Below are 17,594 nucleotides of genomic sequence, written 5' to 3' on the forward strand. Positions count from 1 at the left end.
TAAAAACAGGGCAACCTATTCTGAAAAGTCACCTGAAATGACTAATGCACTCTATATTATTGGCATAGTAAGTTGTATTTAATGTGCACCAAGTATCAAATCAGTACATTCAGTGAGGCCCAATTAACACTAATCATGCTGCTCTAGTCCAGGGGTCTCAAAACACACGGCCCCTCCGGCTGCTTTATGTGGCCTGCAGGCACATAGACCCCGTAGCGAGCACGATCGCTCCAGCAGCCGCCAACATACGCGCTGTAGTGCAGTGTATTGCCGCGCAGAGACTGGCTCTCGGCACAGCAATACTAGTGTCAGCCGCCGGCCTATCAGAGGCAAGCAGCTGATATCTGTGCATGGCAGTGAAGTCATACGCCGCTGCGCCGGGACGCAGATGTCAGCTGCTTGCCTCTGATAGGCCGGCGGCTGACACTAGTATTGCTGTGCCGAGAGCCAGTCTCTGCGCGGCAATACACTGCACTACAGCGCGGATGTTGGCGGCTGCTGGAGCGATCGCGCTTGCTACGGGGTCTATGTGCCTGCGGGCCACAGGAGCAGAAAGGACGCCGAGGGAACGGAGGACAGGTGAGAATCTTCTTTTTTCTTCTTCTCTGTTACGTCTATGTGACAATGGGAGGGACCTGGATGGGGGACCAGTCTGCAATATGGGGGGGGGGGGGGGGGCTGGATGGGGGACCTGTCTAATATATGGGGGGGACGTGTCTAATATATGGGGGGGGGGAACCTGGATGGGGCACATTACTACGAGATAGGGACCAGCATGGGGCACATTACAAGACAGGGACCAGCATGGGGCATTGTTACAAGACCGGGACCATGCTCTGTAATCTAACTGATGTAGTCATGGGCTCCTCAAAAGCACCGCTACCGGTAAGTAGCTTGAGTATTTATTCAGTCGCCATGACCGCACTAACGAGAGAATTACAGAGAAAAGTTTTTACTGCTTCCAGCACCCTTCTACCAAACGTGAGATCGTTGAAGCTTTAGTAATGACCCTTCAAATCCCACGCCGTCAGATGTAAATTGGACACTCGTGGATGGAGAATTGGACCCTGTGAAAGGAGGTCTGGGAGTTCTGGGAGAATCCAAGGCTGAGAAATGGACATTTTCCTCAGCCACGGTCTCCTGGGCCAGAACGGCGCTATCAGGATTACTCGAGCTCTGTCCTCCCGAATCTTCCTCAGAACAATCGGGATCAAGTTCAATGGGGGAAAGGCATAAGCCATATTGAAGTGCCATGGAATTAGGAGGGCATCCACCGCGTACGGATTGTCTCTGGGGTTTAGGTAGCAAAACCGGTGACACTTTGTTCGCTTTGCTGGCAAGAGGTCTATATCTGGGCACCCCCAAAGAAGTGTGATCTGGTTGAAGATTGTCTGATTGAGGACCCAATCTCCTTGTCCGAGTTTTCTGCGACTTAGGTAATCGGCCATGACGTTGTGTTTTCCCTTTACATGAAGCGATGTAGAGTGACCGTAGATCACAGTAGATCTGCAAGATACGACCCGCCACATCCATTAAAGATCTGGATCGGGTTCCCCCCTGATGGTTAATATAAGCTAGTTACCTGATTGTCTGAAAATAGCCTGACGTGATGGCCCTGTAAGGACATAAGAAAATGACTCAGAGCTCGTTCTACTGCCAACAACTCTTTAAAGGTTAGAGGACAACTCTTGTTCGGAATGTGACCAAACTCCCTGGACCCACAAATCACCCATATGTGCTCCCCATCCCCTGGGGCTGGCATCTGTGGTCACCACTCGAGATATATGGTTTATCCAGGGAACACCTGTACGCAGGTTTGGCGTGCGTAACCACCAACGTAAGGACTGAGTAGAGACATCAGACAAGGAAAAGGTACTGTCCAGGTGGCCTTCTAACAGATGAGTATTGCACAATACATCCCACTGTAGGACTCTGGTGTGGTATAGGGCCCAAAGAACCGCCGGGATCCACGACGTGAGTGAGCCTAACGGTGACATCGCCCCTCTTAATGTTACGAATGGATTATTAACAACCTTGAGTATTTGCCGTTGAATTTTTTCTACCTTTGTATCCGGTAGACGGCATTCCTGCAATCTTGAGTCTAATATGAGACCCAGGAATTCTTGAACCTCTAGAGGTTGTAACCGAAATTTTTTAAAATTAATAATCCAACCCAATCTTTGTAAAGCTGTAATTACTTTCGCTAGTTGGGCTGAGCAGTGTGATTCTGAGTTCCCTATTAATAGATCATCTAGATATGGAACCACTAGAATATCCTGTTCATGAAGATGTGCCATGACCTCCACCATTATCTTTGTGAACACACGAGGAGCAACTGCAACACCAAAGGGAACTGCCCTGTATTGGAAGTGATTACCCGTCCCATCTAGCAAGACTGCTACCCTTAAATACCACTGGTGGTCTGAGTGTATAAGGACATGATAATAGGCGTCTTTAAGATCTAAGACGACAAAAAAACACTTGTAAAACAATAGCTTTATTGCGGTTTTGACAGACTCCATTTTAAATGATTGTACCCTTAAAAATCTGTTCAGGCCCTTAAGCTTGATGATATTCTTTTCGCACTGTCTGGCTTTTTAATCAAGAAGGGGGGGGGGGGGTGGGAGGGAAATAAAATCCTTTACCCCTTTGTGCTTCAGGAACCTCCACCAATACGCCCTTTTGCTGAAGTTCCTGGACCTCAGACTAATGCCAGTTCTGCAGATGAAGAACGTACAGGTGTTACCAGAAATTTATCATTAGGAATGTTCTTAAAATCAAACTTTAGACCTGATTTAATTATGTTCAGAATCCATGGGCTGCTGGAAATTTTAAGCCAAGCCGGATAGAAGACCAAAAGCCTGCCTCCCACCCGGTCCGGCAGTCATTGTGGCTTTCTGTTGTCCCGAAAGGAGTTGAACATGTAGCCTCTACCTTTCTATTTGCATCATATCTGGGCTTCTCTCTATTTGACCTCGTGCGGTCAAACCACCTTCTGTTAGTGCCCCATCTGTAGGTGGGTCTTCCTAGGTAGGGGAATTGTTTTTTTTTATATCTCCTGCTTTTTCTAATAATTCATCCAAAACTGGACCGAATAGGTGTGCCCCTTCACATGGAATGCTGCACAACTTAGATCTGGCCTGCATGTCCCCCTGCCAACATTTCAGCCAGATGGCTCTACGGGCTGAATTAGAAAGTGCGCCCGATCTGGCTGCCAATTTCACCGAATCTGCCGATGCATCAGCAAGATAAGCTGCAGCCCCCTGAATCATAGGAAGGGAGGATAACTCATTCCTCGGGGTCTTATTTTTAAGCTGATCCTCTAGGCTGTCCAGCCACACCATCATAGAGCGTGCTGTACAAGTGGCTGCAATTGACGGTCTGAGAGCCCCTGCTGATGTTTCCCAAGCTCTCTTACGAAACATCGGCTCTGTCTAGCGGGTCCTTTAAAGTTCCAAAATCCTCAAACGGCAGTGAGGATTTCTTGGAAGCCTTAGCCACGGCTGCATCAAGTTTTGGGGCTTTATCCCACGTTGCAGATGCTGTCTCCTCAAATGGATACTTTCTCTTAAATGATGGAGGAAGAAAACCTTTACTTTCCGTTTTTTTCCACTCTCGTGTAATGAGGGAGCTTACTTTATCTACTACCGGAAAGCATCTGTGGGATTTACGGTCTAATCCTTTAAACATAATATCCTGCATAGATTTCTCTGATGGAGTTTCTTCAATTCCTATAGTGTCATTTACTGCCTTGACGAGGCGGTCTATGCGGTCAAAGGAAAAACATGAATGACCGTACTCAGTCTCTGAGGAATATGATGACGTATGAGAAACCTCTGACTTCCGTTCCCCTGAATCACTGTCCTCAAATTAACTTGGGGATCTAGGTTCTATTTCTCTAGATCCTCTATTTTGAGATAGGGATTTTGCTGAACCCCTGATCTCTTGCCTGACCATCTGCCTTAGGCTGGTAGCGAAATCTGGCATCTCCTCTGCTATTAACCGTTGAATACACGGTGCACATAATTTTTTTATGTAGTCATCCGGAAGAGGAATTCCACATTCTGCACATTCTTTGTGTTTAGATTTAGAGGTTCGCTTTTTTCCCTGATAGATATGGAAAGAGGGAATATAAGGGGAGATATACATCACTAAGTGAACCTTCTCGGTGATCACTTACCCCTATAGTAACCGAGTGGTACCGTAGATTGCGGGGGTACCCTCTCAACCGTTGTAACATCCTTACAGCTTGAGGCTTTTCCGGCTCTATCACCTCCAGGACGACTACTGCCACTAGATCGCCGCTGGGTGCTCACTGTTTGGGGCTTCTCCAGGGATTGACACTGTTGCTCAGACTGCAACGGTTCCTGTTCCTGAGACTCCATTTTTAAAAATAGATAGCAAGCATGTGGTAGCCCATACAAAATCCTTAAATAGCCGACCCGTCTAGGTACCTCCCCCCCCCCCCCCCCCCTCTAGGTACCTCCCCCGGATGGGGTCAGCAGATTAATCCAGGTGAACTGCCTGGTAATTGCATATGGGAGGCCCCTCCCCCAGAAGCCCGCCCGCATATCGGAACTTTCACAGCTGTGCCGTATGCCTTTAATGACCTCACGTGCCTCCGGAACCGCCCCATGCCCGCATTCCTCTGCTGTGTGCTGCAGGGCGCCGCCATATTCCTTGCTGTGTTTCAACCGTGCATGTGCCGTGCGTCATCAGCCCTCGCCGGTCTCAACCTTAGGATGCCGCCATCATCCCCGCCACGGCCCTATGCGTCGCACATCCTCAACCCTCTCTACAGCGCACACATGGCGCGGACACTCTCCAGGCTCCTGCTATGTTTGGCACGCCGATCACGCCGCCCACTGCCGTCAGTTCCGTCGCAGGACTTTGGAGACAGGCCTCCTACAGCATACATACTTGTACCTGCGGCAATGGGACACTCTAAAGTCAGTACTCCCCCCTGAAGGCTGCTTCCATCTGCTGTTACCTACCCCCACAGCCCTCTGTGGTGTGGCACCTCCAGCGCACCGGACACGACCATGGAAGGGGAACCCCCGCTTCCAGAACCGGTCTGCCAAGCCTGGGTACTGTCTTCAGTCTTTACCTTTCTTCATAAGGTAAGTCTGTAGGGTCCCCTGTCAGGGACAGGAAACCAACTGATGCGGGAGAGAGGTGCCGCCCTTTTATCTCTGTAGGTTTCCTGCCCCTGAAGTGCTGTCAAGGCGACTGAATAAAGAAGAGTTATCAAGAAAAAAAAAATCGTATCTCTCAGCTATCATTGCCTGTACAGAAGTCATGACTGGTGTGAATAGCCCTCAATGCAATTTTATTTATTGGTGCACATTCTATAGTTTATTACATACAATACTATTAATCAAAAATAGTTAATTATTAGGTTCATTTGAATATAAGGTCACAGAGGCAAAATGACCTGAATATCAGATGAACCAATACAAATATAAAAGTTATGTGCAGATAGTTTTTGGAAGAGGCGAAAAACTGAACAGTTTCCTAGTGGCAACAGCTTCAGGAAACGCTGCCCCTCTGCGGAGTTTTCACCTTATGAAGCAAAGCATTTTGTAAGTTTTTTTTTTTTATTATTTTAAAGCCTTTTGATTTTACAGTGCTTAGTTTGGAGCAGAGTCCATCAGGAGCTGCTTTAAGGAATTGTCATGCACTTTTTCTTTAAGCATTTTTAAAAACCTGAAGAAAAAAAAAAAAAAGGCTCAAAGTACTGAACGTATCAAATGCAAAATGGTTTTACAATAGATATCAACCCAAAGAGTCTTTCAAGTATTTTTTAAGCTCTTTTTGTTTTAAGAGCAGACCAGATGTGAAATGCTCAGTGAGCACAGACCCTAAGTAGTGAGTCCCGACGCTTACCTGCATGCACTGGTACATTAAACTTAGGATGTTGCTCCTGGCCACAAGCTGCTCTATGTTGCCACCAAGCCCTTCTGCCAAGCCACTGAGTAAATCTAGAGCCACGATCATAAAATCTTTATCTGGAGACTCATATTGGTCTGGCTGAGCATTGTGCATCTTCAAAAAAAAAAGTACATACATTCAATGCACTATTTAGTTATCATAAGCAGGGCTTAAGGTATATACACATTTTTAAAAAGAGAAATGCACGGTCTACAAAACCAATGTTATATGATTAAGAAATTAACGAGCACTGGACTGCGGGAAGGATAAAATCCAGGTGACGCGCCCTCTTCCCTTATCTGCAGACAGATGCTCCAGCTCTTGAAGCCACCAGCGGACAACGCCTATAAGAAGCGGCCACTTCATAGACATTTCCCCTGCAGCGATCATCATGTCCATTCACATACAAGGCACACAGCTGGGCTACATCCAAAGTGGCAGCCGCTAGCACCTGTATGAGGTTTCTGCACCTGATTATGGGGTATAAATTGGGGCTGCCAACACCCGCGTCTATGACCTCCTGCCTCTACATAGTTTTTTTACATTTAGTGTAGTTTTAGGATTATCCACAAGTAACAGTCAAAGTACCGATGAAATTACCAATTCTTGCTGAAGAGTTTTTTGTACCAAGTTCACACACCGCTGGTACACAGGTTCACAGTAAGGTAAGAAACCAGATTGAAGTGCAGTAGCAACAGAGGATAGGCACTGAAATGTGAAGGATATACCAAGTTACCAATGAAATACAATAATGCTGCTTTAAAAAAATAAAAATAAAAATGTTCGGGTAGGTGCACACCATCAGTAAACGCTGTGGGGTGGACAACGCGTACTTGCGCAGCATCCAGATGTTACAGCATAGTGGGTGGGATTTCAAGTAATCCTATGCCCACTATGCGTCCAGAGCAGTCTGTGGATCACCCACGGAGACGGACATACGGCACGTCTCTCCAGACTGCAGCATGTCTATTTATCTTGCGGAGACGCAAGATAAATGTCGCCCGTACAATGTATTGGACGCAGTGAATCCGCACGGTTCAGTGACCACATGCGGCATCACCTGCGTTCAATAGCCGACAGCGGACATGTGCGGTGTCCAAAGCGCTGCCAATTCCTGAATATGTGCACCTACCCTTACTGATAGAATTATACATGTTTTTTGTTCCCTTGCACCATACCTTATCATTCCATTTCTATGTTTAATGGCGATATGGATTGTAAACTAAAGGACTGTGGCATTAAATGTTACTACGGGTAACAATACATGATGTGTAGAGCTCGCCTGACGTGGTGACGTAACAGGACAGCTACTGCCACATTACATCAAGGAATAAACAGAAGTAGAGAAAGTTTAAAGGGAGCCTGTCAGTGAGTTTAGGGCTGCCCGAAACACAGCGGCAGGAATACAGCCCGGATGCACAATAGCAGCTTTCCTCAAGTGCTCCGGCATGTCAAAGAACACAGTTTTAACAATCGGTAGGTGACCAAAAAGGAGAGACTGGACTAGTCCGGCCCTGCTCCTAGCTGGATTCTCTCCATCCCACTGGATTTCTGCCATGGGTGTACATAGGGAGAGACCTGTCAGTCACCTGGAGCAGTGATGGAGAAGTTGGACGCAGGACGCTGCGGACTTGTCCAGTCCATGTTTTCTTTGAAACGCTGGAACATTTCAGAGCACATACCTGGCTGTATTCATGCTGCCCGTGGTTTGGTTAATATGAAGCTAGTGACAAGTTTCCTCCAATATGGACTAAAAACCAAGATCAGCAATAATGAGAATATTACACAACATAGCATATAAAAAGCATCAATACACTTAAAGCGTTGATAACCCATCTTATGATAGGAAGTAAACTCCGTGTCAATGTGACATTACAGATCACAGGTGTCCATTACTTACAGTTCCCAAACTTCATAAAGGACAAAATGTCGTATAATTGTATGCTTCTAAATACATATTCACCACTGCAAGCCGTTACCTCGAGTAAAGGAAAGAGATCCTTGTCTTCATCCTTTAGTACGTTCCATTTCTGGATAAGAGGAGGCATCAGCATCTGGATATATTCCTTAAAGATAAAAAGAAAAATGGGGGAGAGTCAGGTTAACTGACATTAAAGTTAGATAATGGACCCCAATAAGCACAAATGTTCAGCGCTCCGATACTCACTGGCTTATTTAAGTGGTGTCCAACAGAATCTGCCAGCGTTCCTATGGCGTCATACAGGATGAGCAGGTTTTTATGCTGGTATTTACTGAACGCGAAGACCAGAGTATCCAATATATACGCCAAGTAGGGGACAAGTTCAGTACAAGCCTCCTCTTCTAATGTAGCAAAGGCACTGGGGAATAAAAGGTTGCTTCAGTACATGGGAAGCTCCATAGACCCTCGGTGTCAGCATCTCTGGGGGCTCCGGCCGTGCAATCTCCACTAGACATTCACTGCACTGTGCTGAGGATTTTATGACAAGACAGCAAACAAGAGAAAAAAAAAAAAAAACACGCATGCAAAAGAAAAGCGAAAACGTGCAGGCAGTGAGTTTTCACCAGGAGACCCAGACATACTGTGAAATTTAGCTACAGGGAAAACCAGCAGCAAATCCAGGTGCACTCACAAGCTGCAAGCAGCAGATCAAGGGCCGAAATAACGCAACCAACAAGCTGACAAAGTCACATAGCACAGCTTAGACTGATATTGGTGACGGACAAGGAAGATGTGTGAATAAAACCGAAAACTTAGTACAAGTTACACAGTTACCTGCAAGCAGCTTCCTGTACTCGCTTGTTGCTGTCGAGGATTCTTTTTAGCAGCTCAGTCATTAATGGCTTTAAATACATGTCTGGGGGCTGGCTAACTACCCAGTGTGCATAGCGACTAAGGGTCCAACAGGTAATGGAGCGCACGAGAGCCTTCTTATCAGAAAGGCACTGAATAAGGTGAGGGATGAGCTCGGGGAGGTACGGGATCATACCCTGCATGCAACCTAAAAGAGAAAACAGTCACAAAAATCACAAGTCAACAAATAAAAAGAATAAAAATGTAATATTGACTGCTTTATTACATAAAAAAAAAACAGGGAAATTAGATAAACTTGTGGATTCAGCACCATTTTCAACCTGCAATACACTCATTTTACAACATTACTGCAATCTGGTTTTCATATTAAAAGACTTGGTCACAAACAGGTCTATAGAAATAAAGAAGCACTCCAGTTTTTCTTCCCATAATTGCAGCCTCCACCTGATCGTCCAGTTCAGACCCTTATTTTCTTCCCTGCAACTTTCAACTTGATTCCTAGATCTTGTCCTACATGTTATTCCACCATCGACCATCGATCCCATGATGTAATGCTACGTCACATCGCCAGCTAATACCATCTCGGCTCGGTTGACACCGATCAACATTCCACTAGGTTTTATAGCATACAGTCAGGGAGGCTCAACTGTGCTCTTCAAGATAACTAAGAGGAGCTTTCTCATCATCATCAGTAACTACGATAGGAGTCGGTCATCCCTGTGGAAATGGTGTGGTACAACCTACATACAGAAAGGTCTGGTGGTTGAGGTGGTGATCCCCCTCAGAGAAGCATGTAAAGAATATAATTCTGAGGGTTCACTATCACAAGAAGAGAAGAAAATGTATTCTGAGAAAGAAGAGAACAAATAAAAGCAATAGTTTTATATTAGGGCACTAGTGACAGGATGGAGAAAAAAAAAACAAAAACAAAAGACAGACCACAGGCGTGGTACTTAAATCAGGAAGGGATGCCTACAATACATCTTGTGTTGGGCTACAGAAGAGTATCCTCAAATGGTGTTGCCATAAACAGGGAGACATTTTTGTGCAAAGAATATCTTTGTGCATTTCAACTGAAATGACGAAGTCAGAAAGACATGCACATGCAATACAATCAATGGATTAAACTCTAGCCATTTCTGAGATAACACTGGTATATTACTGCCCAAGTACTGTCAGGCTTAGTGGGCAGAGAGAAAACAAAATAGCAGATAATAAAAACCATCACCAAAACCTTTTTAGAAATAAACCCAAAAGTACAAATTTGACATAAACTGTACATTATTCTGATGACGTATGCTCTTAGGACAGTTTTATAAAGCAAGGCATAGAAACACTAACCTTCTGCAATTGCACCAAGAACCAAAATTCCTGATTCTTTTACTACCCATTCAGGATGGAAAAGTAATTCTTTCAATAGAGGCAAAATGTGGGGCAAAAGATCATCCCGAAACACATTCGCAAGCACATCGAGCGCAGCAGCAGAACACTTTCCTGGAGAAAGACAACAAAGCCAGGCAGATTAACAAAACTGAATTGCTTCTAAAAATCTTTGCTTGGGTGAAAATGTAATACATTCACACATTAGAAAGGTCTGCTGATCAGTGGTGGTGGGGGTTTCAGGTCCCAATACCCCCACCAATCTCAATACACTGCTTTGACTTGGGTATTGACCCGCAGACTACTTTGAGCATGGCTCATGCAGGAGCTGAGGACTTCAGGGTGGTGTTTTGACCGATCGGTGGAAGCCTCAGGAACTTCTGGTGACCAGTAATACATAGCCCCTATAACATATAAAGATTTCTCACAAGGACAGTTACATTTAAGGGCAAGACGACTCACTTATATTCCAATCAGATATTGTATCATCATCATCAAGGTCATCGTCGTCATCATCATCCTCCTCAATCCCATCTTCTTCATGTGGCTGTGCTACTGTTCGTGACCTGTGAAACCGAGGCCGTATGTCCTGCTCACTGTCGGGAACAGCTTCATCTTCTTCCACATCACCCTGGATTAGGACATTTAATGGCACACGGTAAACACCCCTACACAGTTCAGTGGCATTATTGTATGGAAGTTCTAAGCGGGCCACTCACCTTGAGCAATATAATATCTATCTCTGAATATTTCATTCCATTAACCAACACCGGTATCAACCTAGGAGACAAAAAAAGGTCTTCACTTAGCACACACTCACATAGAAGTCATCTGCATCAATGTCTGTATGGCACAAGAGTGGAAACTACGGAGGAAAGGTAGAATACAAAGATCTGCACCTCCTGGGTTGTGCATACTCCTCAGATTTTCGCTCACAAATACGGATGTGAAGCACTGACCAAAACACTGCAATGTGACAGAGGCCTTCTATAAGCAGTAGTGTTCCTCCCCTCCAGAATAACACGCTGTCTATTTTATCAGGTCATACGGTCTGCTCAAAATGAAATCTGATAAATCACTTACTTTGCAAGATGTCTGCACAGAACTTCTTTACAAATCGGTTGCTCTGCCAGGGTCAGCCAAAACTCACATGCCTCCAAAGCCACATTCTCGTCCTGATCCTGGGTTCTTTGTAGCATGTACTACACATGGGGATTGGTAAAGAAAAGGGAAAATGAAGCCAGGTAAACACCAGTACCACGTGACAGCATAATGAAGCACCATTGACGCAGTTCTCAGGGGTCTCCTCTAACTGGATGCCATTGGGTTTCTCGCTTTCTTTCTTTACACTCAATATGGTTATTCAGTCTAAAGTTCAGATGCTAAAAAAGGCAACTAGGGGGAGAAAGAACCGCACTAACCTCCACAATATTGTGCATGTGGGGAAGCAGACGGTCCATTCGGACTTCAAGCAGCATGACAAGAGCTCTGCAGACATTTTTACGAACTTCTGGTTCTTCATCGGTGGCCAAAGCAAACAAATTCTGTCAGAAGAGTAAATTTACTTTCATTCAATGCAGAACATATAATAAACACCATCGACAGATGTCAAAAGTGAGATTGTCGCTCTATAAAATAGGTCGTAATAATATGGAAAACTAAAGATCCAAATGATCTGTGATGCACCAGTTTCTCTCGCAGACATTATCTATGGTGCCATAATGGCCGATTGTTTTAACAAACCATGTGTCGGTGCGGTTTTTTCCCAGCAGCAGATGACAAGGGTCAAAACAAGACTACGGGTCCGAGAAAAACACGTCCAGCATCAGAGTACAAGCCTTGTGCTGTATATTTAACATTGCAAAGAATAGAAGTTCTGTCATTATTCATCCATCTGTGAAAGCATTGATGACACTGACCATAGAGTGGAGACCCTGATCATATCGACCATAACCTGGTGACGCTGATCACACTGACCATAGCCTGGTGACGCCGATCACACTAACCATAGCCTGGTGACGCCGATCACACTAGCCATAGCCTGGTGACGCCGATCACACTGACCATAGCCTGGTGACACCGATCACACTAACCATAGCCTGGTGACGCCGATCACACTAACCATAGCCTGGCGACGCCGATCACACTAACCATAACCTGGTGACGCCGATCACACTAACCATAGCCTGGTGACACCGATCACACTAACCATAGCCTGGTGACGCCAATCACACTAACCATAGCCTGGCGACACTGATCACACTGACCATAGCCTGGTCATACTAATCACACAGGTATCATATCTCACATATGTGTATAAATATGGACATGCTAATGAGGTCTTACAATAATCTATTTGACCTGCATAGCGTTTGGAATATGAACTGAACAGCTCTGATGATCGAGGGTAAGAAACCACCGCGCTGCGCCGTACCCAGAGCTCAGTGGACATGGCTGCGATTAATGTACCCCATTGGCATATATACATACAGAACTAAGTTCCATTGAATGTGAATCTGAAACAAAGACCCCCAAATGCACAAATCCATTTATAATGTAGTAGTAATAGATGAATGAAATAGAACATAATGAATTGCAGAAGCAACAGCTTCTGGACCAAATCTTGCTAACACCCCATTCCTACTTCATCAGTGCTTGGGGTTATATCACAATATCAGTGATCTGATCTGTGCTTCTGTTTGTCCTTTTTGATAACGGGCTACAGGTTTTCAATGAAGTTGAGGCCTGGGGAATTTCCTGGCCAAGGATCCAAAATGTTAATATTTTACTCACCGAGCAACTTCATTATAACTTTTGCCTTGTCTCCATAATGCTTGAAAAAGCTTTCTTAATCACAAATTTTGCTCCTGGATTGTTGGTGAGGTGCTTCTGGAAGAGGTTTATTAAAAGGGAACCTGTCACCCCGAAAATCGCGGGTGAGGCAAGCCCACTGGCATCAGGGGCTTATCTGCAGCATTCTGTAATGCTGTAGATAAGCCCCCGATGTAACCTGAAAGAGGAGAAAAAGACGTTAGATTATACTCACCCAGGGGCGGTCCCGCTGCGGTCTGGTCAAACGGGCGTCTCTGGTCCGCTCCGGCGCCTCCCATCTTCATTACAAGACGTCCTCTTCTGATCTTCAGCCACGGCTCCAGCGCAGGTGTACTTTGCTCTGCCCTCTTGAGGGCAGACAAAGTACTGCAGTGCGCAGGCGCCGGTAAGGTCAGAGAGGCCCGGCGCCTGCGCACTGCAGTACTTTGTTCTGCCCTCAACAGGGCAGAGCAAAGTACGCCTGCGCCGGAGCCGTGGCTGAAGATCAGAAGAGGACATCTTGTAATGAAGATAGGAGGCGCCGCAGCGGACCAGAGACACCCATCCGACCGGACCAGCAACAGGACCGCCCCTGGGTGGGTATAATATAACGTCTTTTTCTCCTCTTTCAGGTAACATTGGGGGCTTATCTACAGCATTACAGAATGCTGCAGATAAGCCCCTGATGCTGGTGGGCTTACCTCACCCGCGATTTTCGGGGGTGACAGGTTCCCTTTAAGTGTTCTTCGGCAAAATTATGAGTGAGCCCCCTCCATAGATGAAAAGAACTCATGGCAGCGATCAACTTTTCTTCCGACAATCATTCTGTAGAAGTATGGGATTGGGAAGGACTGGGGAAAAGTTATTTTCTCTGATCAAGCCCAGTTCAGCCTGTTCAGGACATCTGGGAGCTTCCAGGAGGATGGAGCACAATGCAAAAAGGCAAAAGCTATAACTAAAAACATTGAATTTTTGGATCTCTGGACAGGAAACACCACAGATCTCAATCCCATTGATTACCTGTGGTCAATCCTCAAAAAGTGGGGAGACAAAAGTCACTATCTGTGATAAACTAAGCACGGATTAGGTAAGGAAGGGCTGTCAGGAGTTGACCCAGAAGCGGATATCCAGCTGCCAGGGAGAATTACAGAAGTCTTGTAAAATAGTGAATATTGAGTCTTTACATAAACGGTTACTGACAAATGCATCCAGTTTAGAACTTCTGAAAAGCTGATATTAATACTCCAGTAACCACACTGACTGAAGCACAACACTGAAGCAGCAAAGTTTGGAAAAAAAAGTGGTCAGTTTGATAACTTTTGTCCATGACTGTACATTGCCGTATGGCTGATACAGGAACGGAGGGAGCGAGTGCATGACGGTAGCAGCAAGACCAAAGAATAGTGGTGTCATTTAGATCTGACATCACGCAGAGCCGTTCTTGAGCGCATAATTGCTTGATAACGTAAGACATCGCGGCAGACCCCCAAACCTTCTTGATCCAATTTCACTGATGGGAGAAGAAGGTCAGCAACCCATGGCATTCAACCTATAACCCAACGTGATGAACAAATGGAGGACTGTGAGCAGCCGCAGCGTCTAGGAAAGGCCATTTATTGGGAATGTTTGTGATGCGACCGGCTAAAGGTGTCACCACATGTCTACCGTCCAATTTATACCTTCCATTTCTAGCATTTTACTTGTAGGCTCCTACCTCAATAAATGAGTCAATATGCAGCATAAGTGCTTGGGTTCTTCCAATGATGAACTGATTAACACAGGCAACAGCATGCGACCTACATGGGAACAGACAAGCATTATACTTGTAAGAGTCACAGCATGGCCGACAGGTCCGTCCATCCAATTACACTGCACGTTAACGTTGTGTCTTCTTACTCCCCACCCAATGCAACGTCAGAGAAGGAGACAGGCGCAAATGCTCAGAGAGGTAACTACTACCGTGACTAATACTGACTATCCGAGATCATGACCTGCACTATGGAAATAGTGCACTTCATTATCCACATGACGAGGTACATTTTTTTTTCCTCCTTCAGTTAATGTTCATCCCGGCTCCCATAAAATGTAACTGTACATGGACCCATTTGGACAGTATTAGATCCATCCCAATCCTACGGCATTCAGTTACCAAAGATATATTTATAGAATGATACTTACTGTAATTAAAAAAAACACACTAAAAATAAATGTGACTAATTGCATTACTACTACATCACCCTAAATCACACTTATTCTAGTTCTAACTAGGTGAATAACTAATCTAGTGCAGATTTACAAACTATTTCTCAGTCCTAAGAGTTACACGTGTCCACACATTCACGTTTCACACGGAAAAAAGATATGCTACTGGTCTGTCATAACAAGTCTCACTTGTTATCTGTCAGAATCTGTCAGACTCAGAATCCAGCGATGTATCATTTAGCTTACCAAGTGCAGCTTTTGTAACAAATCTAAAAAAACTCACAATACAGCAGAGCTCAGCGTTGCCCCACACCATGCTCTCTGTATACAATGTCCATAGACAGTGAGCTGCTCATCACAGGGGAAGGGGGCGGAGTTGGACTAGTAAGCATGCTGCTCTTTCCAACAATGATAAGGTCCTGGTGATAAAACCATCATTGCAAGCAAAACCACAGCGCTTGATAAGAGCCATTGTGAAAATCTGTTTTAACCCCTACCTCATGGGATCTTCAGGTTAATCAGCAAAAAAACTGCTGACAAATTCCCTTTAATCTTTTCTCTATAATTCTCAAAGTAAAGACAATTACTGAACTTTGGGGTGAAGCAATAATAACGCACCTAGCCACATCTATTTATCATGGATTACTAATTTTAAAAAAAATAATAAATATATATATCTCTGTATCTTTAAATTAAAACGTATGTAAACTTGTCAAAAAAGATAAGTGTCAAACAACAGGATCCAATCATATTTTGGGCATTCGTTATAAGCCATCTGCAAGAATTACATGACCATCTGAGTGCAGTGTCATTAGTAAAAAAAAAAAAATTAAAAAAAATACACAATTGATTAACAGGAATTATTAGTAACACAGAGGTTAGAATTTTAATTTAATGAGAGCACCTTATTTTTGGACTACTATGCTTAAAGAACTGCAAGAACTTGGGGATCATAACATTGAGAGGCCGCTCCAAAACGTCGCTGTCTAAAATCTCAGCAGAGTCTTCACAGATTTTCTGAAGGGCCCCGAAAGCTCCCTGGAAAAAGAAGAGAACCAACTTTAGAGAAAATCACCTGTAGTCGTCACAGGTTACAGCACGGCCAGGATATAGGAAGGGACAAAACAGATGGAGATCACTGACAGTACCTCTCATCACATACAGAAATGGTCTTATGTGATCACCCATGAATCTACTTGTGGCAGAATACGCCTCACAGCCAGAGAGAATGTCTGCATTTATTCTGCCTTAGAAAAGGCAAAACTAAAAATGTGTGACAAAAATACCAAAATAGACTTTACTTATCTCCCCTAAAGGTGAGGAGGAGTGGACAGTGATTGTGGGGGGTGGGGGAGCTGGACATGTGAAGTGACTGCAAGGATTTTATTGTTTTAGCATCTTACAGTTATAAGGCTATGTTCACACTTTGCAGATTCCACTGCGGATTTTTCCGCAGCAGAAATCCAAAATCCGCAGTGAAAACCCGTCATGGTTTTTACTGCGGATTTATCGTGGTTTTTACTGCGGTTTCTTCTGCGGATTTTCATCTGCAGTTTCCTATTGGAGCAGGTGAAAATCCGCAGAAAAGAAGTGAGTGTGCACTGCGTTTTTTGTTTCCCATAGGTTTACACTGTACTGTAAACTCATGGGAAACTGCTGCAGATCCGCAGCGGTCAAATCCGCTGCGGATCCGCAGCAAAATCCGCAAAGTGTGAATATAGCCTTATACTCTGGAGAGATCACACAACAAAGTAAGAAACATTTAATTCACAGAAAATAACTTCTCTGTAAAATGAAGTTCTCGGGAAAATCCACACAAGTTTGAATTTTGCCTGATCGGCACATTTTTATTTAAACCCTCAAGTTCAATGCAAGTAACTTGGCAAAATGGGTAAAAGTGTGAAGTTGTTGTAAAAACTTTGCAGCTTACCCGTTAATAAAAATCCTCGGTCTCAAGAATGAAGGGATTTGTAATTCTATTTCAGACTGCTCATTGCCTGTGTCAGCACCAACTACTGCAATCGTTTCCCAGACAAGAAGCGCTCGCAAACTCTTTGCTGCACAGCTTGTAAGCCCTGCTCTAAAGCTAGCCAGATCACCTGATTAATCCAGACTCAGAACCCCGGCGCCTCTTTGATGCTGTGGAGGAAAAGCTGTTTGCTAGAGGCATCCGAGAGCACAGTTCGGACCACCAATGCAGGACCCTCACTCCTCTTTATCTGTTGATTTACGTGATTAATTTTATTCTGTAAGGTCTTTTAATCTCTGCTCAAGTCATGTAAAGGGCTACAGAATATGTTGGCACTATAGGGGGGTTTGAACAATGAAAAAAAAAAAAAGAAACTGGAAAAAGAAAATAAAAAATTAGCTACTCGTTAATCAATTCATGCTGCCCAAACCATTAATCAGAGCCTGGCTGCAGGATTGCAGCCTGGTGTAATCTCTGAAAGCGCTCCTGTGTTTCAGGGAAGACATA

The 17,594-nt window shown here is 44.6% G+C and overlaps 1 protein-coding gene across 1 annotated transcript in view; it reads right to left on the bottom strand.

Moving 5' to 3' along the window:
- The window catches only part of TNPO1 (transportin 1), an 81,892-nt gene that overhangs the window by 18,195 nt on the left and 46,103 nt on the right, over nt 1–17,594 (bottom strand). The window contains exons 5-16 of the mRNA XM_069750605.1: nt 16,023–16,156; nt 14,631–14,712; nt 11,527–11,649; nt 11,189–11,307; nt 10,825–10,885; nt 10,568–10,736; nt 10,067–10,219; nt 8,687–8,912; nt 8,099–8,270; nt 7,911–7,997; nt 6,532–6,639; nt 5,887–6,045 (exon numbers count right to left, since the gene is read on the bottom strand). Coding sequence (XP_069606706.1) covers nt 5,887–6,045; nt 6,532–6,639; nt 7,911–7,997; nt 8,099–8,270; nt 8,687–8,912; nt 10,067–10,219; nt 10,568–10,736; nt 10,825–10,885; nt 11,189–11,307; nt 11,527–11,649; nt 14,631–14,712; nt 16,023–16,156 — 1,593 coding nt within the window. The remainder of the gene's footprint in view (nt 1–5,886; nt 6,046–6,531; nt 6,640–7,910; nt 7,998–8,098; nt 8,271–8,686; nt 8,913–10,066; nt 10,220–10,567; nt 10,737–10,824; nt 10,886–11,188; nt 11,308–11,526; nt 11,650–14,630; nt 14,713–16,022; nt 16,157–17,594) is intronic.

Source organism: Ranitomeya imitator, chromosome 1, assembly GCF_032444005.1.
Source record: "Ranitomeya imitator isolate aRanImi1 chromosome 1, aRanImi1.pri, whole genome shotgun sequence".
NCBI classification, from domain to species: Eukaryota; Metazoa; Chordata; class Amphibia; order Anura; family Dendrobatidae; genus Ranitomeya; species Ranitomeya imitator.